This window comes from Cavia porcellus, unplaced genomic scaffold (assembly GCF_034190915.1).
Source record: "Cavia porcellus strain 051 isolate PalLab524CR breed Dunkin Hartley unplaced genomic scaffold, mCavPor4.1 scaffold_16, whole genome shotgun sequence".
NCBI classification, from domain to species: Eukaryota; Metazoa; Chordata; class Mammalia; order Rodentia; family Caviidae; genus Cavia; species Cavia porcellus.
This window is the reverse complement of record NW_026947499.1, coordinates 8,684,462-8,708,428: the sequence shown is the minus strand read 5'-3', so window position 1 is coordinate 8,708,428 and position 23,967 is coordinate 8,684,462. Positions and strand designations below refer to the sequence as shown.

Here is a 23,967-nt window from a genome sequence, read left to right as displayed (position 1 = left end):
CATCCTTATTTTTTTTGTTGTTTTAATTTTAAAGAGAATAAAGCCAAACAAAACAGAACAGAATAAAGCCAATCAGAATAAAACAATGAAAGTGACACAGGACTTCAAAACAAGATAATGGGAAGTCAGCAATGGCTGCCATAATGTCCTGTTGTCTTCAAAATGGTTGCCCATGTTATCAGACATAATAAAAGTAAACAAAACAATGAAAATGATACAGAACTTCACAACAAGATAACAAGAAATTAACGATGGCCACCATAATGCCTCTTGTTATCTTCAAAATAGCTGTCCAGACCATCAGACATATTAAATTAACCCATCAATACAGCATCACACTGCTTGTTTACTTCAGGTGTGTGATGTATAATTTCTACTATGTCTGTGTCTCCTGACGTTCTGTGGGCTGGAGGCCTGAGATTGTATTTTACTGGTTTGTCTTGAGCTTTTCCTGTGTTCCTCTAAATGAGCCCACTGCTGCATCCCATGTGCTTCCTGTGTTGGCTGCCAGTCCCTCAGTGTAGTGGATCACACCAGGCACCTGGGTTCCTCTAATCTGGGGTTCCTGGGGAGGTGGAGAGGCACAGAGTGGTGGTTCACCAGTGCTCCCCCAGTGGCAGCACTGGTGGCTGCCATGGGACATGGCTTCTTCCTGTTAACACCATTCATTCACAGGTTTGGTTTAGCTCTGACACTTTTGGTTTGGTTTGGTTTTTTTGTCTTTTTTGAGACAGTTTTGCTAAGCAGTTCAAGCTGACCTTAAACTCACTTTGTAGCCGAGGCTGCCCTCGAACTCAGCAATTCTCCTGCCTCAGCCTCCTAAGTGATGGGATTATACGTGTGTGCCACTGTACCTGGCTAGCTCATATTTCTTTGCTGATTTTCTGTCTGGTTGACCTTCCTGTCTGTGACAATGAGGTATTGAGATCTCCCATTATAATTATGTTATTGTTTATTTGACTTCATGTCTAGCACTAACTGTCTGATACAGTTTGGTGCTCCTGTATTAGGTGCACATATATATTCATGATTGTTATGGCATTTGTTCTGCCTGCCGCTTTCTCATTAACCCCAGTTAATCTTGTGTTGTGATTCTTTGCTTCGTCTTACAGCTGTTGAATTGATTTTTCATGGTCTCTTGCTCTTCTTGAGAGGTAGCTTTTTTTTCATGATCAGTAGCTGCAGTTCTGTCTTCAGCATCTGAAATTCTACCCTTTTCTTCGTTCAGTCTGTGGCATATACTTTCAGTGGAGGTTTTGATGTCCTGGATCTCTGTTTGGATCTATTTTATGGATTCAGTTTCTCTCCTATGTTGGGCATTTTTGTTTCCATTTTTTCTAAGCCATCTATTCTTTTATTTGTGTCTTCTCTGATATCTTTGATTTTAAGCATCATTTCTTTTTGTACCTGAGAGATCATTTTCTCTATACTCTTTTCCACTTCTGTTGTTATCATTTCAAAAAATTCCAGTGTTTGACTTCCAACTTAAATCTTGCTGGGTTCCAGGCCTATTCTGGGTGGGCTGGGGGTCTGGGGCCATACCCCGCCCCTGCGTCTTGCTATTCACCTTCTCTTTTTTCTTTTATTTTGTCTTCTACATTGATGTCCACCAATCTTCCATGATTTATAGCTCTACCACTAGCACTGAGGCCTCAAGGAGAAAGGAAGATGTCTGTTCCTCAGGGACGTCCTCCAGATGTGGCTGGTTCTTTATAGCTGTCCCAGGAACCTACCTTCTAGTGTTTATGGTTCTGTGACAGTGTCCATGTTACAGCCCAGAGACATGCTGGGTATGAAGCTGGTCTTGGCCTCTGGATATGGCGGCTGGGACTGGTCTTCTGTCAGTGGAATTCTCCTGAGTCCAACTGCTGTCTCCTTGCTGCTGCTCCAGATGCTTCCACATTACTGGCTTTGCTGATTACTTTGCCCTCGAGGTCTGCGTGCTGGGTTGTTATCCTGGGTTTTAGAGTTCCAGTCAGTCTTACACTCTTCCAGCCAGCCCCACTATCTCTGAGCATTTAAAGCTGATTTATGTATTGCTTGATGGGTGTGGTTTGCACTTGTAATCACAGCACTCAGGAGGCTGAGGCAGGAGGATCACTGAGTTCAAGACTAGCCTGAACCACATAATGAAAGCCTGCGTCAAAAAAGACCAAAAACAAAACAAAAAAACCCCTTAACCATTCCTTGAGTAATATGCACCAAAATGCAAAAGAAATCCTCAAGCACTTCCAGGCTTCGTGTTAAACATACATCAGTTTTTCCCTTTCATCCTCCCGTAGGCCTCATCCTCCCCTGCTCACTGATCTGCCGCCCACACAGATTAAGCCCTCAGAAACCCTGCAACTCAGGTTCAGCTTTCATCCTTCTTTGGGGTTTTGTTACTTTACTTTCATTGCTGAGACAAAATACTTAACATCCAAAATGAAAGGAAAGATTTAGGCTTTGTGGAGGTTATTTTGGTTTGTGGAAGTTTCAGTGCACACTCAGCTGGCTCCAAGGCAGGGTGGCGTGGCTGAAGGTGTGGGCGCTGCAGATGATGAGTGAGACGGGCAAAGGGGCAAGCACACCTCCTTCCCTCCCTCACTCCACCAAGCCCAGTGCCAGACAATGGGCCAGTCACAAATGCTAGACTCAGCTGCCTTGGGAAACCCCTCCGCCGTGACCACATGAGGCTTTGGGGTATATTTCAACCATAACATTTGCCTAGACAGCAAAAGTGCACCTGCAGGGTCAGATTTGATCCATTCTCATTAAAGAAGCAAAATGAGGCACCAAAGGCACCATGGCTGGCTTGTGCTGGTGACCCTGGAAGGGGAGAAGAGCCAGGTGTCAGTGCTGCATGGCAGTAGGAGTGGGTGACACCGGGCTGTGGGTGGCTCTATGGGGACTTCTGGTGACTCTCAGAATGAAAGAGCAGGGACCCCACTACTGCCCAGTGTTGCTGATTCTCAGAAACCATCACTTGGGAGAACAAAGCCAAAGAACTTTCCTGCCTTCATTGCTCCTTAATCCACACCTCCTCAGTTTAGCTTCTGAGGAATCTAGTATGTGCCCCCGAGGGCAAGTGAGGAGCCAGATTCTGCTGCTTCTCCAATCTGGACATGGGTTTCAAAGAATCTGACCTTCCAGGCCTCAAGGACTTTCCTAGCTGATACGGGAGCCTAACACAGTTCTTCCTGTGAGCTTAAGCAGGTTCCGTAGGTTCCAGGCACCTGGACCAAGAGGAATGTGCATGGGAGACAAGGCCTTACCAGACGGGGCTGACTTCTCAGCACTTCACTCACCTGCTGAGGAACTGGAAGTGAAGAAGGTAATTACAGAGTGACTGAGGGGTATTCTGGGCTCCTCTAGCTGGGTATGATGGTGCGGGCCTGCAATTCGGGCTCTGGAGGCTGAGGGTTGCAAGCTGAAGGCTGGCCTGGGCAATTCAGTGACTTACACTGTCTCAAAATTTAGAAAGAGGAAAAAGAAAATTAGGACTCAAGATACAGCTCTGTGAAGCCCTTGGGCTCAATCCCCAATACCACAAAAAAGAAACCCTCTTTTAGGGGATGTTTGGCTAGAGACCTAAAGGAGAACTCAGATGTGGAAATAGTTTTTTCTTTTTGTTACCGGGGATTGAACTCATGACCTTGCACTTGCCAGGCAGGTGCTTATGCCACTGGGCTAAACCCCTGACATGTTTGTTTGTTTAAGATTTATTTTGTTCTTAGAAACAGGGTCTCACTCTGTGTGCTAGACTGACCTCAAACTCCGTGATCCTCCAGCCTCAGCTTCCTCAGTCTGGGGTTATAGGCATGCATGCACCACCATACCTAGCTCAGATGTGGGAAGATGAGCCACAGTATTCTAGTCTGAAGGAATAGCAGAAAAAATGGCACCGAGACAACAATAAACTTAGCTTTTCACATGAGCTGTTTTCTAGTGATGAGTTTTCAGTATTCACTAGGGATGTGAATTCTAAGTACTTTCCAAGTAGTGTGTTTCATCCTCACAAAATGAGGTAAATATTGTCTTCATGAAGAACTGAGGCACAGAAAAGCGAATTACTTGCTCAGCATTGCACTGCTAGTACATGCTGGGAGTAGGATTCAGACCCAATGTCCACTTCCTCAACCATTATGGGAAGAATGCCTGCTGGTATGGGGATGCACAAATTTCTGCTCTCTTGCGTATTGTAGGTGTGGTGGCTCACACCTGTAATCCCAGCGCTTGGGAGGCTGAGGCAGAAGGATTGCTGCGAGTTCGAGGTCAGCCTGAACTGCACAATAAGACCCTGTCTCAAAAAGGGGAAAAAAAAAGCAATGGGATGTATTCATTCATTCACCCAGCTATTTGCTAATGCTGACTGTACCATCACTAACAAACACTGAAAAGGGGCACATTTTGCCTTTTTGACATTCACGTGGATGGTGAAACGAGGGAGAAACCGAGAAAGAAGGGTAAGACAGGGGCCCACAGTGGAGTAAAATGTGAGACAGTCCAGGAATGGTTCACTTGAAAAGGTGGCCTTTAAGGGAAAAGGAAGTGATTCATCACCAGGACTCCAAATCCCATCCTCTTCTGCACGCGTTTTACGCATGCGCGAACTTCACGCCCTCTGCTCGGTGTTCGCGCGCCCTCTGGTGTTCATCTACATCCACGCAGCAGGCGCTGTGACAGCAAGACCGGAAGGGCTGCATCCTCCGGTCTCCTCCCCTTCCGATTCACTTCCGCCCACTACGCCCGCGCCCCCCACACCCGGATCGGAAGGGTCGCGTTCTGAGCTGGTCCAGCCCCTCTGCGTTGGAACCCCGGACCCGCCAAAATGCCGGTAAGCGTCTGATCCTGGGGTGTGAGGAGACGGCAGGGATTGGGGAGAGCGGCGGGAAGGCGTGCGTGGGCTGAGAGAAGCGACCCGAGGAAGGCGGAAAGGAAGCGGGGAGCCTGCGAGCGGGGTGGCGAGGGGATGAGCCGGTGTCCGGAGGAGCGGAGCTGGCCGAGGTGTCGGCTTTGGGAGCCCCCGCGCCCTCCGCGCCACCCCAGCTCCTTGGCTGGCCGCTCTGCTGCCAGGAGCCCTCGCCAGAGCTCGCAGCCCAGGGCTGCGCTTTTTGTTTCTCGTTTCTCAACTCTGGGTTCTGCTTCTTCTTTTTTCTGTCAGCCCCACTTCCCCCTCCGCTCTCGGGGGCAGGGCCCGCCTCCTGCTCGTCACCTGTGGGGCCCACTTCCTGGTCGCCTCCCTTGGCCCCTGTGGGCGGCGGCCACCCCAGAGGCATCTGGGTTTAGCTACCCAGGGTTGGCTTTGGTGACAAGGAGTCTCTTTGTGAGTGCATCGGGGTCGGAGTAAAAGTCGGTGATGGTCCCACTGTTCTTTATTTCTGACAGCCAGGCCGTGAGCTTTCTTGCCATCATTAGCTCCCTTTTGCAAGTTAGGAAGAGTCCCTTAGGAACGTATATTAAACTCAGCAAACATTACCTAGTGCCTACTTGCACCGATCACCTGGGCAGCAGCGAGTAAGGCCAGCAAACCTCCGCTCTTAAGCCGCTTGCATTCTAATGGAGAGATAGACAGTAACACGGAAGCATGTATAAAGGAAGCAGCCTCCGATAGTGCTGAACGCTCTGGAGGAAATCAGCGGATAGCAAGGCAGTGCTGGGTGAAGGGGAGGGCGGAAGCTGCTTTCCTTGAGGCGTACCCGTTAAAACAGCAACAAGCCGTAGTTCCAACTATACATTTTATGAATCCCAGCTGTCGTTTGACTCCTGAGTAGTGCCAGGCAGGCCTAGAGCCACACACTTCCTAAATGATTCCGTTTAGTTCTCACAGTGACCATATGAAGCAGATACAGTTATTATGCCTATTTTGCAGAAAAGACTGAGATGCAGAGAAATGAAGTGACTTACTTGCACAAGGTTGCATTTTGTACCAGCAGGAAAGCCAGATTTTGAGCAGGACTCTCATCCTCTGTTCATTCCAATTCCAGGAGCACACCCTGGACTTATTCTGTAGCTATTTATTTATTTATTTATTTATCTGGTTTTGAGACAGTGTCTCATGCAGTTCAGGCTGGCATTGAGCTCACTGTGTAGCCCAGGCTGGTCTTGAACTCGAAACAATCCTCCTGCCTCAGCCTCCGAATGCTGGGATTACAGGCATGAACCACCACGCCCAGCTGGATGTCTGTCTGCCTTTTGAAGACAACATGCCCATTCAAATACTCATTCATTCATTCATTCACCAAATAATTATTAAGCACTTTCTATGGGGCTAGGGATTTAGCTCAACAGCATAAGCCCCTGCCTGGCAAGCTCAAGGTTGTGAGTTCGATCCCGGGTACCACCAAAAAAAAAAGCACTTTCTGTGTGCTTGGTACAGTGACATAACTGATATATAAGAGCAGTGTTATTCTTGCCTTTGAAGAACTTTTAGACCACTCAAGAAAACAAGGATAAAATAAGTAGGCCCAGAGTGGTGGCATGCACCTGTAATCCCAGCACTTGGAAAGCTGAGGCAGCAGCATCGCTGTGAGTTCAAAGTCAATCTGGGCTACAAGGTGAGTTCAAGCCCAGCCTGAACCACATAGTGAGATGCTGTCTCAGAAAAAAAAATTAAGGGAAGAAAGTGATGTCTTGGTTAAAGACAAAGCCAGTTTGAGGTAGGAGGCTGCCCTGCTATAATCCCAGCATTCAGCACCAGGACCACATGTAATCCTAGCCTGAGGCAAGAGAGTCACAAATTTGAGCCCAGCCTGGGTAATTGAGTGACTTTAGGAAGGCCTGTCTTTGGAAAACAGTGAGTGGTAGAGAGGTAGCCCAGAGTGAAGGCCCCTGGGTCAGTGATGGCAATCCTTCTAGAGCTTTCCGTGACAACGAACAGCCCCCTGCAGCAGGCATGCCATAGGTTTGCGACCGCTGGCCAAGGTTCTGTTTCCAGTATTGGGGAAAAAGAAATAGCCAGGAAATGACTGAACTGAAAAGCGTGGGTCCTGATTTAGCTGGAGAGTGAGTAACTTGATTTATAAGCTGTTTCTAGTAGAAGTGCATCCACCAGCTACCAGTGTGATGTCACTGGATATGGAATTAGAAGAGGTGTGTGGTGGCACCCAGTCATAGAGTATTTCCACCATAAAGATACACCCAGAGTAGTAAAATCTAATTTTTAAAAATTGGGAAATAATGAGTACTTATCTTTATTGTAAATTCATATAATTAATTTTCAAAAATGGCTGTGTTTAATAACCAGCTTGCAGAATTCCTCAAAATCCACAAATGCTTTTCTCACCGGGCTTTATGGCACACACCCATCATCTCAGCACCTCGGAGGCTGAGGCAGAAGGAACAGAGTTCAAGGCTAGCCTGGGCTACATAGTGAGACTGGGTCACTGGTGCCCACCTTGGTCTCTCCCCTCTTGATCTTGAGTGCTTGCTCTTTTTTCCATAGGGGAATGTCCTTTTTTGCCCCCATGACATTTGTCCTTTCTGTTTCTGTATCCTTAATTGGTGTTGCTGCAGGCCTACCACTCTTCTCTCATGGACCCTGACACCAAACTCATTGGAAACATGGCGCTGCTGCCCATCAGGAGTCAGTTCAAGGGACCCGCGCCCAGAGAGAGTAAGTGTGACCCATGGCTTTCAAGCACGTATAAAGTCCCTAGCAAACCTGGTAACGTCAGGTCAGGAAATTTCTGAGCTCAGTCCTTTGTCTCGATTGCTCTTCTACTTTCTTTCTTTCCTCATTAGGACACAATTTCACTATGTAGCTCAGGCTGCCCTTGAACTCACTTGGTAGCTCAGGTTGGCCTCGAACTTGCAGTGATCTTCCAGCCTTCCGAATGCTAGAATTACAGGTGTGCACCACCATGCCCGGCTTCCCCTTTGGTTTTCTGAATTGTGTTTCTTTGCTTTTTTGGTACTTTTTTTTTTCTGAGACAGGGTCTCACTATGCAGTTCAGGCTGACCTTGGGCTCACCTGTAGCCCTGGCTGGTCTTGAACTTGAACCTATCCTCCTGCCTCAGCCTCCCGAGTGCTGGGATTACAGGAGTGTGCCACCACACGCGGCTTCCTTTTTGTTTTTAGGGATGGGTGAGTAGTGCTGGGGCTGAGTGTAGAACCTTGTGCACACTGACCATGCTTTTAGCCACCGAGTTAACCCCAACTCCTCGCCTTCTTCTTTTTGCAAAACTTTTTGCTGTTCATATAAAGCCCCATTCTGTTTCAGTCACTGTTAGAGACTTTTCTGACACATTCTGAGATGTTCTGCCAACAGTGTAACTTGTTTTTTATTAGACGTGGTTTCTTTGCACCCAGCAGAGGTCTGGACTGAGTTCCATTCATGGTTCCAAGACAATGCTTATAATTACTAATTTCGTCCAGATCCCTTAGTCTGGCTGAGTCCTGCCAGACTGTTTGACTTGACCTCTTCTTAATTTAATTTTGTTTTCATTACCAGTCGAAAGCTCAGTAAACCTAATAAATTAGGTGAGTCACCACGTTTTATATGATTCTGAGAAAAAGAAACAGATGGAGAAACAGCAATAATGTAAAAGAATTACAGCGCAAAGAAAGAAATAAGAATAGTCACTGGCTGAGGTTCCTTAAGCAGGCTTTTCTGTTCCCTGCCTCTGTGTGCACACACACACCCTTTCACGTGGTTATGGATCCCATATACTGTATCAGAAATGGCAGCTAGCCAGGTACGATGGTGCACTCACTTAATGCCAGCACTCAGAAGGCTGAGCAAGGAGGGTTGCGGTGAGTGTGAAGCCCGCCTGGGCTGCATAGGCGCTAAGCCCTGTCCCAAAAAACCACACAGGTAAAGAAAATGCAGCTGACCAGAGTTGGGATAAATCTAGTTACTGCTTTGGAAATTCTTGGATCCTTAAGGGAAAATGAGACCCTAAGAAACCAAATAGCAGAGAGATGACCTTTTTGCTGTTCCCCAAGAGACTGGATTAGACCCAAATAACAGCCTGTGTTGTGAGTTAGATAACTTCACATTAATCAGTTCTGGGACTGATCGCGTAGGTCAGTCGTATTTCGTATGCTTAGAATGCACGCGACCCTACGCATCCATAAATTTAATTCTTTTATATTCAGCAAGTAGTTTCCGAATGCTTTTTTATAGACCAAGCACTCTCCTAGATTCTAAATCCTTGCATCTTCACTGTCTGCTATTATGTTAAGAATGAGTCACTTTTTGTAAGCACTGATGAATCCTAGGAAATTTCCTTCTCTGAAGAAAATAGATAGCAGGGAATACAAGACAAGAATTAGAATTCTGTTGAAATTTTTCAGCAGAGGAATAAGATAGAAAAAAGATATGAAAAAAATATTAAGTTGCAATGGATTAAAGCCCAGCCTTTCCATTTCTGCTGAGGGTTAGCAGTCGTGGACAAGAAATATAAATAACTTGCTGAAAACAGATGTTGAATCTCAAGACCCCGGGATTTTGACCTTTTAAAATGAAAACATGAGGCCAAGAAATTGCATAATGAAATCTGTCACTGTCACAGCAGTATCTCCAGCTTTTCTATCTGTAGCCACATAGAACAGCTTGTACTAACTGTGTGTGTGTTTTGTTATGTTCATTGAGACAGGGTCTCACTATATAGTTTAGACTGGTCTTGAACTCACTATGCTGGCCTTGAACTCGCAGAAATCCTCCTGCCTCAGCCTCCCAAGTGCTGGGATTACAGGTGTGAGCCATCATGCCTGGCTGTGTGTATTTGTTTCCATATTGAATGTCAAACCCAGGGCCTTGCATGCTGGCTAACTGCTCTACCATTGAACTACACCCCCAACTCCCAAGTACTATGTGTTTTAAGGTTGGTTTCACCTTCAGAATGTATGTCTGAACTCTAGTGTGTTCCTAGATAATTGAGTTTTTCCCTGAAGTTCCCTGTATGTAAATTCAAAAAAAGTTATCCCTTTGTTTATTTGTTTTGATGAGACGGGGTCTCACTATGTCGTCTAGACTGGCCTTAAACTCACTGATTATGGCAATCCTCCTGGCACAGCTTCCTTTTTTTTGGCTCAGCCTCCTGAGTGCTGCGATTACAGACAAGTACCATCACATCCAGCTAAATTTATACCTTTTAATTTAAAAAAGTACTTTGTTAAAGTTAGACTATATCTCAGCCTATAAATATATTGAGAGAGATCTCAAATGATGTTAACCAAGTGTTATTACGAGTTATTTCTGGGTGGTGAGAATTAGAGTGACAATTAATTTTTTTTTACTTATTGAATTTCTTTTTCTAATTAATATGTATATTTTTAAGAAAACAACGAAACTGCCAGGTATGGTGCCACATGCCTGTAATCCCAGCGTTTGGGAGGCTGAGGCAAGAGGATTGCTGTGAGTTCCAGGCCAGCCTGGGCTACACAATGAGTTTAAAGCCAGTCTGAGCTACATAACTAGACCCTGTCTCAAAAAAAAAAAAAAAAAAAAAAAAAAAAAGAAAGAAAGAAAGAAAGAAAGAAAAAAGAAAAGAATGAAACTGCCTCCCGAGTGCTGACATTCTAAGACTCTTGACAACGAAACTTGGAGGTTTTTTCTTTTATGCTTTGTATATGTTATTCCTTGCATTTGGCTAATGTTCTTTGTTCTGTTTCCTTCCCCTTTATGTCCTATTTAGCAAAAGATACAGATATTGTGGACGAAGCCATCTATTACTTCAAGGCCAATGTATTCTTCAAAAATTATGAAATTAAGGTAAATTACAGAGCTTGTCATATTTTAGTTTTCTGATCAAGATGCTCACTTTGCAGTCACAGTTGCTATAAGAAATAAATAAAATGGACTGAGATTGTGGTTTTTAAGTTCCAGAAGGTGCCTAGTGTAAGGCTTTGTATGAATACTAGTTTCCTTTTTCCTTCCAAAATATGTACCAGAGGTTGGCAAGCTATCCCAGGTTTGAGAGACAACTGTGACCCAGTGCCTCTTCTTATATATATAAATAAAGTTTCATTGGACAAAGCTGTGCACATTTGTTTGTATGTTTATGGCTGTTTTCATGCCAAAATAACAGCAGTAGAATAATCATGACAAACACTCTGACTCACAAAGCCTAAAATATTTACTTCCTAATCCTTCCACAGAAAGTTTGCCAACCTCTTGTCTAGATACGTTTTTATTCAGCATTAAGCATCTACTGTGTGCCAATCTCTTCCATGCTCTTTTGGTTTTTCATATACCGCTTGAGTTTTGAAAAAAATATGAAATGCTCCCAAATCCTAAACTTTTAAAGTTTCAGATTTTGGAGCCAGGGATTTTCAATTGGTGAAGTCTATGCAGCTGTTCTGAAATCTGAATATAACTTTGCTTCCCATCATTTCAGATAAGGATGCTCACAACCTGTACTTTGATGTCCCAGGACTGAGTTGGAGAATTAGAGACTCAGGGGCTGGGGCTTTGGCTCAGCAGCATAAGCACCTGCCTTACAAGCATGTGGTCGTCAGTTCGATCCCTGGTACTGATTGAAAAAAAAAGAGAGAGAGAGAGAAAGAGAATTAGAGAGTCAGACTCCTAATGGACAGCAGGAAAGCGCCCTTCCCCACCCCTGCTCTTGTTTCAGGAAGATGTAGAAGGGAGTGGGGAAAAAAGGCAAGGAGAGAATGAAAAGCCCTTTCCCAGCCTCCTGCTATGAGCAGGTTATGAGGAATGGCAAGCATTTTTGAGGGTTTTTTGGCTTTATTTTGTTTTTGTTTTTTGTCATTTTTTAAGATCGTTTCACTATGCCGGTCAAGCTCTCCTTGAACTCACTTTGTAGCCAAGGCTGGACTCAAACTCATAGCAGTCCTCCTGCCTCAGCCTCCCAAATGCTGGGATTACAAGCACACAGCACCACACTCACTTTATTATTTTTTGAGGTAGAGCCTTACTATGCTGCGCAAATTGGCCTTGAACTTGTGATCCTCCTGTCTCAGTCTTCCAGTTACTGGGATAACAGGTTTCTACCACCATGCCTGACTGTAACTTTCTTTATAATATCCCAAAATAAAACTGGGTGTGATGGCATTTGCTTGTAATCCTAGCACTTGGGAGGCTGAGACAGGAGAATTGCCAAGAGTGCAAACCCATCCTGGCTACTAGTGAGTTCAAGGCCAGCCTGAATTGAACTATATAATGAGACCCTGCCTGAGAAAAAAATTATATATATACATATATATGTATATATAAAATTATGTATACATAAATTTTTTAAAATATCTATATAGCTCCTAAAATATGTACTTTAATCTCTCCTTGGCACACTTAGACTTTTTTGGAATCAAACAGGATATGAATTTTTTGTTTTGTTTTGTTCTTTCTGAGGCAGGGTCTCACTATGCAGTTCAGATTGGTCTTGAACTCATTTTATAGCTCAGACTGGTCTGGACCTTGCTATGATCCTTCAGCTTCCAGAGTGCTGGGATGACAGGCGTGTGCCACCATGCCTGGCTTCAGGCTATGAGATCAGTATTTGTAGATTCAGGTTTTTTGTGAGGTGAGGTATTCAGACAGGGTCAGATTCAGGCTATGTGATTCAGGCTGGCCTTGAACTCACTGTGTAGCCCAAGTTGGCTTCGGTCTTGCAGGGATCTTCTTGCCTCAGCCAAATCCATGTCCCCCAAGCCCAGTCATTAGAGATTGTAATCCAAACGTCCTGTGACTTTAACAGCCTGTTTTCTGTGTCTGATCCCTGGCCTCAGTATTGTGCTTATGATAGGTGTGAGTAAACAGAATTCTGCAACATTTCATTCATTTCCTTGTATCGTATATTTAAAATAGGGGAACGTGTCTCTCTCTGGTGGCCTTTTCTTTTCCCGACTATGGTTTTGTGTGCGATTGGGCCTGCAGTGCGTGCCAGCTTTGACTAGTAATATCCGTTGTCTTCAGATGTTCCTCTCGGTTAGGTCAAGATGCTGGGCTCCTGCAGTTCTTCAAGAACCTGTCACGCATGAAGTAATTGCTTCCTCCTCTTGAGTAATGAGCGTTCCTGTTCTCAACAGAGATCCTCTTTGAAAGAGTTTCAACACATTAACCTGCCATGTGGTGTGCCTCAGGCTTTCGCAGGCTGCTGTGTCGCTTCTGCATCTTACGCAGTCAGGGGCCCCTGACCCCAATGAGGGCTCCCTCTTGGAGGAGCTTTAGGACACTGTACACCCGGACATTGGACATCGGGGCTTCCACGCTAGCGTGGCGGGGCTGTCAGCGTTTCCATAGGCCAGAGGTCGAATTCATTCACTGCACGGGATTGTTACGTTTGGATAAGCACTGTTCTTTTGTTTAAAGTTTTCTTTTTTCCCTGTAGAATGAAGCGGACAGGACTCTAATATATATAACCCTCTACATTTCTGAGTGTCTAAAGAAACTCCAAAAGGTAATCATAAACTTGGTGATCATTTATAAGAAAAGCAAATCACTGGTATGGATTTATGTTGCCAGCCACTTGGGCTTTTTGACTTTTAAGGACAAGTAGAAAATATTTCCCCTGCCTTAGAGCATGGTGTTAAAAGAAAATGTGAATGTGGTTCTCAATTCATAATGGAGTTTACTGACCCAAAAACTAGGGTAGGGTTCACAGGCACTAGGTACTAGGCACTAGGCAGCTTCACAGGCAACCTTTCACCAAGTCCCCAGCCCTTGTTCTGTTCTCTTTTGAAATCTGATCTCACCAAGTTGCCCAGCCTGACCTCAGCTTGCAGTCCTCCTGCCTCAGTCTCTCCTCATAGCAAGTATTACAGGCATATGCCACCATGCCTGGCCAGGAAAAGATGGTGACATTTTAAGAGTTTGCTTGTATTTTCTTTTTCTTTTTCTTTTTTTTTTTTAACTAGGAATCAAATTCAAGACTGCGCACTTGCAAGGCAGGCGCTTATGCGGCTGAGCTAAATCTCCAGCTTCTTTTTTTCTTTTTTAAGACAGGGTCTTGCTATGCAGTTCAGCATGTCCTCGAGCTCACATTGTAGCCCAGGCTGGTCTCAATGCTCCTGCCTCAGCCTCCTGAGTGCTGGGATTACAGGCATGTGCCGCTACGGCCGGCTTACATATATTTTTCAGGACAGAAATCGTAACAGAATTTACCTTGGTTTAGTCCAAAGGTAAAATTCAAGGGTCCATGAAGTTAAGTGCGAAAAAATTACATTTTTCTTTCCAATAACGTCTAACTAAAATATAGCATTTTCTTTTGTTTTTCTTCTTTGAGACAGGATCTCACTCTGTAGTCCCAGTTGGCCTCAAACTCACTACATAGCTCCCTGGCCTCAGGCTTGCAATCCTTTTGCCTCAGCCTCCAGCGTGTTGAGATTACAGGCATGAACCACCATGCCTGCCAGCAGTGACTTCCAACTATGAACAGGCGACAGTCCACAGTAGATTAGAAATGTCTGTGACTTCTCATAAGGAATCTTTGGCATGGTCTTGTTACATGAGAGCTGAAAATATTTTGAAAATTTTCACATTCATCAGCTCTTTAAGCTTTAGTTACTATATCTTGTTGTGAGCATTTATAAAAACCATTTGTGACTATGTCATAAATAAGTTTTTAATATTTTTAATTATTGTGTTTCACTATAATTGGTTTCTCTTATAATTTCATTATTTTGTTTTATTATTTGAAGCATTGTCCCAAGAAACTACTCATAGAATATACTTGATTTCAAAAGAGGACAAAAAAACTTACATCCCAGCCATTTAAACTGAAAAGCTATAATCTGAATGTTACTAATATTATGCATGCAAACATATGTGCATTTATTTCTTTTTGTTGTTTGAAGACATAGTCTAGGTTGGCTATGTGGCCCAGTCTGAACCCTGAACTCAATCCTCCTGCCTCGGCCTCCCACGTATATGTGTAACTTGTTTTTTCTTTTTAGTGCAATTCCAAAAGCCAAGGAGAGAAAGAAATGTATACACTGGGAATCACAAATTTTCCCATTCCTGGAGAGCCTGGTTTTCCACTAAATGCCATTTATGCTAAACCTGCAAACAAACAGGAAGATGGTAAGAGCAGGACGCTGTCCCCGCCCTCTGAGGCACTGGAAGGATTCCTTCATTGCCGCTCTCACTGCTCCTGTCATGTCTCAGTTGGCGTGCAGACTGAGCGTGGGGTCATTAGGATGTACACGAGCGTGTCTTACTCACTTTCACAAGAGGTAGTAGCAAGTGTGGCATGCAAGGAGCCTTTTGCACCAGGCTGCGTCAGCTGCCGTGTGAGCTATGGCTGCTGTGTCGTGACCGTGTGAATGGATAAAGACGCTCCGCGGAGGCCAGCAGCCAGGCCGTTTGGTGGGCGCTCAAGTAGTCTTCCTTTCTTTCAGAGGTGATGAGAGCCTACCTGCAGCAGCTGAGGCAAGAGACTGGACTGAGACTCTGTGAAAAAGTTTTTGACCCTCAGAATGATAAACCCAGCAAGGTAAGGCCCTCTCCCTTCATTCACCTTTTAGCTTGTTGGCCACCATGAAACACACAGATTTTCCACTGCAGGAATCCTAGCCTGGCACACCCCTCTGCAACACGCGTGTCCCAGCTACTCAGAAAACTGAGGCAGGAGCATTGCCATTTTGGGAAGAGTTTAGCAGGGCATGGTGGCACATGTACTCAGAGGGCTGCGGCAGGAGGACTGTTGTGAGTTCGAGGCCAGTCTGAACTGCATAGCAAAACCCTGTTTCAAAAAGACAAAAAGTGGGGCTGGGGATTTAGCTCAGGGCATAAGTGCCTGCCTTGCAAGCAGGCAGTCGTGAGTTCGATCCCTGGTACCGGTAAAAAGGAAAAAGACAAAAAGTAAAAGGGCTGGGGTAGCAGCTCAGCAATAGAACACTCCCTAACGTGTCTGAGGCCTGGGTCGAGTCCCCAGTACTGCAAAGAGAAGGAAAGAAAAGAGACTTCTCTGCATCCCACTAGTGTTTAACTTGAGTGTGTGCTTGGTGGGGCTAAGTCACTGGATCTCACCGAATAAAGACGGTGTCTCACAGGGAACTTTTAGTTCTCTTCTTCATTACGTCCGTATGATGGAGCACTGTAAACCCACAAAAGCGGCGTTACTGTAGATACTGTGGATGTACCGCAGCATCACCCTCAGTATCCACTGGGAACTTAAGCCTGCGGAAGCCTAGTCCCTTACATGAGGTGGCAGAGTGTTTGTACCCTACACATGGCTCCCGGGTGCTGTAACTCCTCTGGGGTACTCGCTGCCTGATACGGTTTAAGTGCCACGTAAAGACAGTGCTGCACTGGGGAACAGTGACAAGCGGAGAAGGCTCTGCATGCTGAGTGTAGATGCAGTTTTTCTCTCCACCATGGGTTTTCTCTGTCCACTATGGGTTGACTCTGGAGATGCAGAACCCACAGACACAAAGTGCTGGCTGTATAATGTGTATGGATTTTATCATTTTGTTGTTGTTTGTTTATTTTTGAGACAAGATCTCACCATGTAGCCCAGGCTGGCCTTGAATTTCTGGCAGTCCTCCTGCCTCAGCCTCCCAAGTGCTAGGATTATACAGGCATACACTGCCACACCTAGTCATAATTTTGAGTGACCTGTGCATCCAGAAAATTCTGTGTGTTTCTGAGGAGTTTATGTTCTCTTGTAAGAGAGGTAGAGGTTGAGCTAGTATTAAGTTTTATTATTAAATAAATTTGAATTCTGCTGGCAGCAGTGGTATGTGCCTTTAATCCCAGCACCCTCAGAGGCTGAAGCAGGAGGATTGTTTGAGCCCTGCCTGGGTACTGTAGTGACTCAACACGACCCTGTCTCAAAAAATAAAAAGGGCTGGGGATGTAGCTCAGTGTGAAGGCCCTGGGTCCCACCCCCACTACTTAAGTCCACATTTGAATTCTGGCCTTCCCTTGAAGCCGCACTGTGCTCTGACTCCACTGTGCATTCTGCTTTGTCCCCTTCTGGCAGTGGTGGACCTGTTTCGTGAAGAGACAGTTCATGAACAAGAGTCTGTCAGGACCCGGGCAGTGAGGAGCGCCGGGCAGCGCTTTATGGCACCTTGTTTCGTAACGTTTTATAAAGAAGCAGAAAGAAGCTTGTCTCCCTGAGCAGCTGTTGGCCAAGTTTGGGTACGGGAGAGGGAGGGGGGTTATCCACGGGTGATTCAAAAATTTCTGCAGTATTAAGCTGGTGCTTAATAATAATGATTAATAAATTTATAATACTATTGCTTATCTTCGACAATCAATTAAAAATGTTTAGCTACAATTCACAGGCCATAGTATGTGTACAGTTTAGTAGCTTTAATTCCCAAATACTTTCATCAGCCCCAGAAGATGTTCCTATACTTGGCTGGTAATCACGCACTCAGGAGGCTGAGGCAGGAGGATCACTATGAGTTTAGGGCCGGCCTGGACTATATAGTGAGACCTTGTCTCAAAAAACAAAACAGATATTCCTGTACTCCGTCACGCCCCTCATGCCTCCCCTACCTCCTTTCCTACTCCTGCTCCTAGGGTGCAGTAGGTGACTGACCTTACGTATCTGACTTGAGTCTGTGTGTATGTTTGAGACAGGGATGCGCTGTGTAGTGCAGGCTGATCTTGAGCTCACTCTGTAGCCCAGGCTGGCTGCCGACTTACGGCAGTCCTGCTGCCTCGGCTTCCTGAGTGCTGGGAACACAGGCCCGTGCCACCAGGCCCAGCTTCTGACTTCCTTTTTTTTTGGTCTTTTTCCTTTTTATCGGTACCGGGGATTGAAGTCACAACTGCCTTCTTGCAAGGCAGGTGCTTAGGCCACTGAGCTAAATCCCCAGCCCCTGCTTCTGACTTCTTTCACTTAACACATTTTTAAAGTTTACTCATGCTGATGAACATACACTTCTTAGATGAAATGTGAACAGTAAATAAGTACATGAAAATGTTCAATGTTACTGGTCATTCAAGAGATGCAGATTAAAACAACACCGAGACTCCACCTCACCCCAGAGAGAACAGCTATCCTCAGGACTTGCCAAGTTGGTTTTTGTTTTGTTTTGTTTTGTTTTGTTTTTTTTGGTACTAGGGATTGAACTCAGGACCTCATGTTTGCCAAGCAGGCATTTGTGCCACTGAGCTAAACACCCGGCACAGAGCATGATTATTATCAAGAAATCAAGTAGTAACAAAGGCTGGAAGGGATGTGGAGAAAAAGGATCCCTGCTCCACTGTTGGTAGGAGTGTAGACTGGTGCAACCACTGTGGAAGTGTGTAGAGATTCCTCAAAAAACTAAGATTGGACGTCCCGTTCAACCCAGCTATTCCTTTTCTGGGGAATACGTCCCAGAAGAATTAAAAACATCATACCTCAGTGATATATGTGCACCCATGTTTGTAGCAGCACAATTTGTAATAGCCAGATCTTGGAAACAACCTAACTGTCCATCAACGTGGAATGGATAAAAAGGATGTGGTTTGGGGGTTTTTTTCGGGGGTACTAGGGAATCAAACTCATGACCTTGCGCTTGCCAGGCAGACACTTGTGCTGCTCAGCTACATCCCTGACTCCAAGATGCGGTATTTTTATACAATGGAGTACTATTCAGACATAAAGAATGATAAACTGGGCACTTATAGGTAAATGGATGCGCCTTGAGAACACAGTGAAATAAGTAAGACACACATGTAAACACTGTTTCAGTGTGAGAAGCTGAAAGAACATACGAGTGTATGTATGTGTATGTATATAAAAAGAGTAGTTAAGATACTTCTCTGTGTTCATTAAAGGGAAAGATGTGGGCTGGTACTGTTCAGACAATGAAGGCAGATGTCCTGTGCCCTGGTGACTGATTTGGGGATGGCAGTGTGCAGTGTGTGTACCACTGTTGCCCCTGATTGATGTGTTTTGAAATTTTTAGGTTTTTTTTTCTGTTTTCATTTTTCTCTTTGAAATAAAATGGATTTGGAAAAAAATAAAATTCACTCATGCCACAGGATGATTTAACACTTCTTTTTTCCTCCTTTTTCCTTTTCTTGTTTTTTGGCTGTTGTGTACATGAGATAAAGTATACATATTACAGTGTGTCCGTTGAGAGTTAGTGTTGTTTTACTTTCTGCCAAATTTTATTCTTCGCAAAGGAGAAGGGCTCCGGTCGTGGGCAGCTGCCCTGCTGGGTGACTGCACCTTGGGCCCCTCTGGAGCCAGTGCATCTCCGCAGCCTTGGCGTGATACCTGCGGGCCTGATTGGCTTGGAGACCTTGAGCAGCTGTGAGCCCCTCATGGCAGTAGAGCTGCACATCTCCAGGCCATGGCCCACACAAACTCGGGATGCCTCAGTTTGCTCACATTCCAAGTCACCTCGAGGGCTTGCTGAAGCCATGTCAGCCATGGCTGCTACAGCGACAACAGTGTGTCTGATTTAGAGGCATGAGCTACAGTCACAGGGCCCTGCAACTATTAGCACTTTTTCCAAAACATTTATTTCACAAATTTGAAATTGGGAGGCTGAGACAGGAGGATTGCCATGAGTAAGCCTGGGCTATATAAGCGAGTTCAAGGCCAGTCTACATACATAGCAAGACCCTGTCTCAGAAACAAAAGTTAGGAACAGTGAACATTAAACTTCCCGTAAGCTTCGCTCTTGGTCTCCGAATTCACCTGTTCTGGGTAACACAGAGTGGAACCAAACAATAATTATCCTTTTGCACCAGGTTTCTTTCATGTACCATACTGTCTTTAAGCATGTGTATTGGCCAGGCTTGGTGGTATCTGTAATCCCAGCAATAGGAAGCTGATGCAGGAGGATCACTGTGAGTTTGAAGCCAACCTGGGGCACAAAATGGGTTGAAGGCCAGTCTGAATTACAGAGTGAGATCATGTCTCAAAAAGACAAAAAGGGGCCAGGAAGATAGCTCAGTGGCACAGTGCCTGGCTGGCAAGCACAAGGTCCTGAGAACAATTCCTGGTACCAAAGACAAATAAATAGACCCCCAAAAAAGTATGCATGTTGTAGCATATAGCAGCGTTCCATTCCATTTTATGACTAATACTTAATTATATGGGGGAAGACAACAATGTGTTTTTCCATCTTATTTCCATTCTCTGGCTGTTATGAATAGCATTGCCAAGAACATTCGTGCACAAATTTTTATGTGGATATGTTTTCGTTTCTCTTGGCATATCGCTAGGCACGGAATTGCTGAGTCATATGCTAATTCTGTGCTTGACTTTCTTAAGAACTGCCACATTTCCCCCCATTTTACATTCCCACCAGCAACAACGAGACAGGGCTGATTTCCCGCCACCCTCACCACTGTGTTTTTTTTGCTGTCCCAATGTGAGGAAGAATCTCATTGTGGTTTTGATTTGTATTTCTCTAATAAGTTTTGAGCATCTTTTCTTATATAGATATTGGCTACTTACTCATCTTTTCTGGAGAAATGTTAATTCAAATGCTTTTTGTTCTTTTTGAGACAGTGGCAAAGGATGGGTTCAGATTTGTGGTCCTCCTGCCTCCATCTCCCAGAGGGCTGGGATTACCCGTGTGCCATCAGACTGGCTCTTTGTTTTTGTTTTGTCTGGTTTGTTGAGACAAAGTTTTGCTCTGTAGTTCAGGCTGGCCTTGAACTCATATGTAGTCCAGACTGGTTTCAAACACAGGGATCTGCCAGCTCAGCCTCCCAAATGGTGAAATTACAGGCGTGCAGCACCACGCCTGGCCTTAGGCCTGGCTTCTTTGCCCATTTTTCACTCGGTTTGCCTTTGGCTGTTGCATGGTAGGAGTTCTTTACATATTCTGAACACTAGATCCTTATCATATACACAACTGACAAAATTTTTACTTTCTATGTTTTTTTCTTAAGTTTTCTTGATATCTTCCATTCCAGAAGTTTAATTTCATTGAGGTCCTATTTAGCTCCTTTAGTTGCTTATGTTGCATTACAGCTGGTTTTTGGCTTTCGCTATTTTCAGCTCTTACAGTTAGGCCTTTGATATAGTTTTAAGCTAAATTTTTGTAAGCAAAGTGGGGTAGGAGGCTCTTTCTTTTAATCTATAACATCACAGGGTTTTGGAGCCTATGCATAACCTGCTTTGAACACCCCCCCCACACACACCCTGCACTCCTACTCGGTTCATTCTTTGCGCGTGGCTATACAGTTTTCCCAGGACCCTTTTAAAGAGACTGTTCCCATTGAATCGCGTTGCTTCCTTACCGGAAATCAGCTGACCATCACACAGGGCTTTTATTCAGCTGTGGAGCCCTTGCCTTGGACGTACAAACCCCACGCTTTGATCCTCGGTACTGGAAAAAAGGAAGAGAAAAACCCAGTTGCTCAGAAATGCATGGGTTTACTTCTGGCACCTCTAGATCGTCTATCCTTATGTGACACTCATTTTTCTACCTGGCCGGTTTTTATTATTGGGAAGGTTTTCATTATTTGGCTAATAGAAGCAGCTATTATTTTGAGTTCTCCCAAAACTGTATGTTACCCCGAACTTCCTGGTATGTTACTGTTGTAAATGAGATGCTCAAGGAAGTGCTTGGGACCCGAGGACATCTAGGCTGCACCTTAGAATGTGCAAGTGGCCGTAGTTTGGTATCTGTTCGGGTTATATTTGCCCCCAAGAACAAAATTCTCAGTTCACGGTGCCTTGGGCTTTGTCTTTCTTTGGAAGTTGCAGGATGGAGCCATTTAAGGACATCCTGGACCCAGCGCCTCCTGGGCTTCCTGTTCCACCTCAGCATGCACATGTGACTGTCATCCCGTCTCCAGGTGGCTCCCGTCTCTAGCTTGGCAGGAATCAGGGAAGCAGAACGAATGAGCTGAAGGGGCCCCAGCTGGGGACATGTTTCCCCTGGCTGGAAACCTGCTGGGAGAGTGGACTTGAATCTCTTTGGGTGTGGGAAAGGGAGAAGTCCCTGGGTGGTGATGACCTCCCGGAAAGGACAAGGAGGGGAACTCAGTTTAAAATGTATCAAGAATAGAGCTTTAGAGTTCTGAGGAGCCATAGGCCATTTCCTGTTTGGTTTTAGGGTTGTACACAGGATTTTATGCATGAGTTCACTGCCATCGATTTCATGGAAGGCTTGAGGTAGATTGGTTGGTTGAGTAACCACACTCCACATACCGGAAATACTGGCAGGGAAACTCCTGTGGGCCGCGGGTGCAGCTCAGTGGTACAGCTCTTGCCTAGCATATTTGAGGCGTAGAGTTCAATTCACAACATCATAAAGAAAAAGAAGAAAAAACAAAAACCTTACTGCATGGGTACTATATGACAGGACAGTCTTAAAACCAAAAAAATCAGCCAGGAGTGGTGGCACACACCTGTAATCCTAGCACTGAGAAGGCTGAGGCAGGAGGATCACTGGAAGTTTGAGCTACCTGGGCGACATAATGGGTTCAAGCCTACTCTGAACTATAAGAGTCAGACTGTCAAAAAAAATGAAAACAAAACACAAGCCAGAAGAATTTTGTTCTGTTTGTTTTTTCTTCTTTCCAAATAAGATTCTTATCTAACATCAGATACTTGGTGTTTGTGTTGAAACCTCTGTTACAGACACAGAGACATGTCAAAAAAAAGCCACAGTAATTCAAGATTAAAGGTTTGGTTTGCGCATGGTGTTGTAAGCCTGTAATCCCAGCATTTGGGAGGCTGAGTCAGGAGTATTGCCATGAGTTCGAGGTCAGTCTGGACTACATAGAGACACACTGTTTAAAAAAAAAAAACAACAGTAACAGTTCATGCCAGAAGAGGGCGCACAGGTGCTAGGAGCCAGAAGTCTGCTTCTCAGACTGTTGTGTTGCGGATTATATACAAGGCAGAACCATTTCCAAAGGGTCTAAAGTAGATTTTTTTTTTTTTTTGAGACAGTGTCTGGTTAAGTCTGGTCCTAAACTCAATATTGTAGCACAGGCTGGCCTCAAACAGCAACCCTCCTTCCTCAGCCTCCATTCCATTAAGGAGTGTAATGTAATGAGTTATTTTGGGGAGAAGGCACTGGGAATTGAACTGAGGACCTCGTGTTTGCCAGGCAAGAGCTACACTGCTGAGCTATATCCCTGATCCAGTGTAATCGGCTTAAAAATACAGTTTTAAACTAGGCAGAGTGGCCCACACCTATCATCCCAGTACTCTGAGAGGTTAAGGCAGGAAAATCACCTGGAGTTCAAGACCAGCCTGAGCTGCACACTGAGACCCTGTTTCAAAAAAGAAAGAAAGAAAAAAAACAATCAAAATGTAATGATGAGGCCAGGGATTTAGCTCAGTGGCATGAGCACCTGCCTGGCAAGCGTGAGGTTGTGAGTTTGATCCCTGGTACCAAATAAATAAATTTTAAATAAATACATAAAATTTTTAAAAAATGTAATGATGAGCCAGGTGTGGTGGCACACACACCTGCAATCCCAGCCCTTGGAAGGCTGAGGTAGGAAGATTGATGCAAGTTAGAGGCCAATCTGGGCTACATAGCTGGTTCAAGGCCAGCCTAGACTACATAACTACAGCCTGAACTATTGTCTCAAAAAAAAAATCAAAATACAAATTGAAAATATTTTTTTAAAATAGCAAAAAATAATCAGCCTAAATCCGTTTCAGGGTGATAGTCACTGTATCCTTTTTTGTAAGTATCTGATTATAGTCACCATTTTAATATGTAACTACTGTTACTGTCTTGTGTAGAAAGATTACAGTACCTGGAAATACTTCAGCGAGATTTACATGGATTGTTCTGTTCTGAATTTTTCTAGCTTCTAAAATTATTAGTACTGACACGTGGGAGACTGAGGCAGGAGGATTGCTGCAAATTCGAGGTCAGCCTGGGATACAAAGTAAGTTCAAGTTCAGCTTGAACTGCATAGTGAAATGCTGTCTCAAAAAGACAAAATAAAATAATTAGTACTGAAGATCTTTTTATTTTTGTACTGAGAATTGAATTCAGGACCTTGCACTTGCCAGGCAGGCACTGTGCTGCTGAGCTATATCACCAACCAGTGCTAAAGATTTTAATGAAACAACGAAAAAAAATGGAAGTGAATTCAGGAAGGACTGTGATACTATTACACTGAGAGCCATTTGGTTTCT

At 44.6% G+C, this 23,967-nt stretch overlaps 1 protein-coding gene and 1 pseudogene across 1 annotated transcript; one reads left to right on the top strand and one right to left on the bottom strand.

The window, feature by feature from the left end:
- The first annotated feature begins 4,627 nt into the window (after positions 1-4,627).
- Arpc3 (actin related protein 2/3 complex subunit 3) lies at positions 4,628-17,131 on the top strand. The gene is made up of 7 exons (XM_003462932.5): positions 4,628-4,816; positions 7,495-7,594; positions 10,621-10,697; positions 13,279-13,347; positions 14,843-14,969; positions 15,287-15,381; positions 16,873-17,131. Exons 1-7 carry the CDS (start codon positions 4,811-4,813, stop codon positions 16,933-16,935), a joined length of 537 nt encoding a protein of 178 aa, XP_003462980.1. The 5' UTR covers positions 4,628-4,810; the 3' UTR covers positions 16,936-17,131.
- Positions 15,110-23,967, bottom strand: part of LOC134470616 (atlastin-2-like) — a 20,714-nt pseudogene continuing 11,856 nt past the window's right edge.

What these genes read in the sequence shown, in the direction of transcription:
- Arpc3 (XM_003462932.5), top strand. An exon ending in GGGACCCGCGCCCAGAGAGA is followed by an intron (nt 7,595 to 10,620) that starts GTAAGTGTGACC and finishes TGTCCTATTTAG; the next exon opens with CAAAAGATACAGATATTGTG. An exon ending in AGAATGATAAACCCAGCAAG is followed by an intron (nt 15,382 to 16,872) that starts GTAAGGCCCTCT and finishes CCCTTCTGGCAG; the next exon opens with TGGTGGACCTGTTTCGTGAA.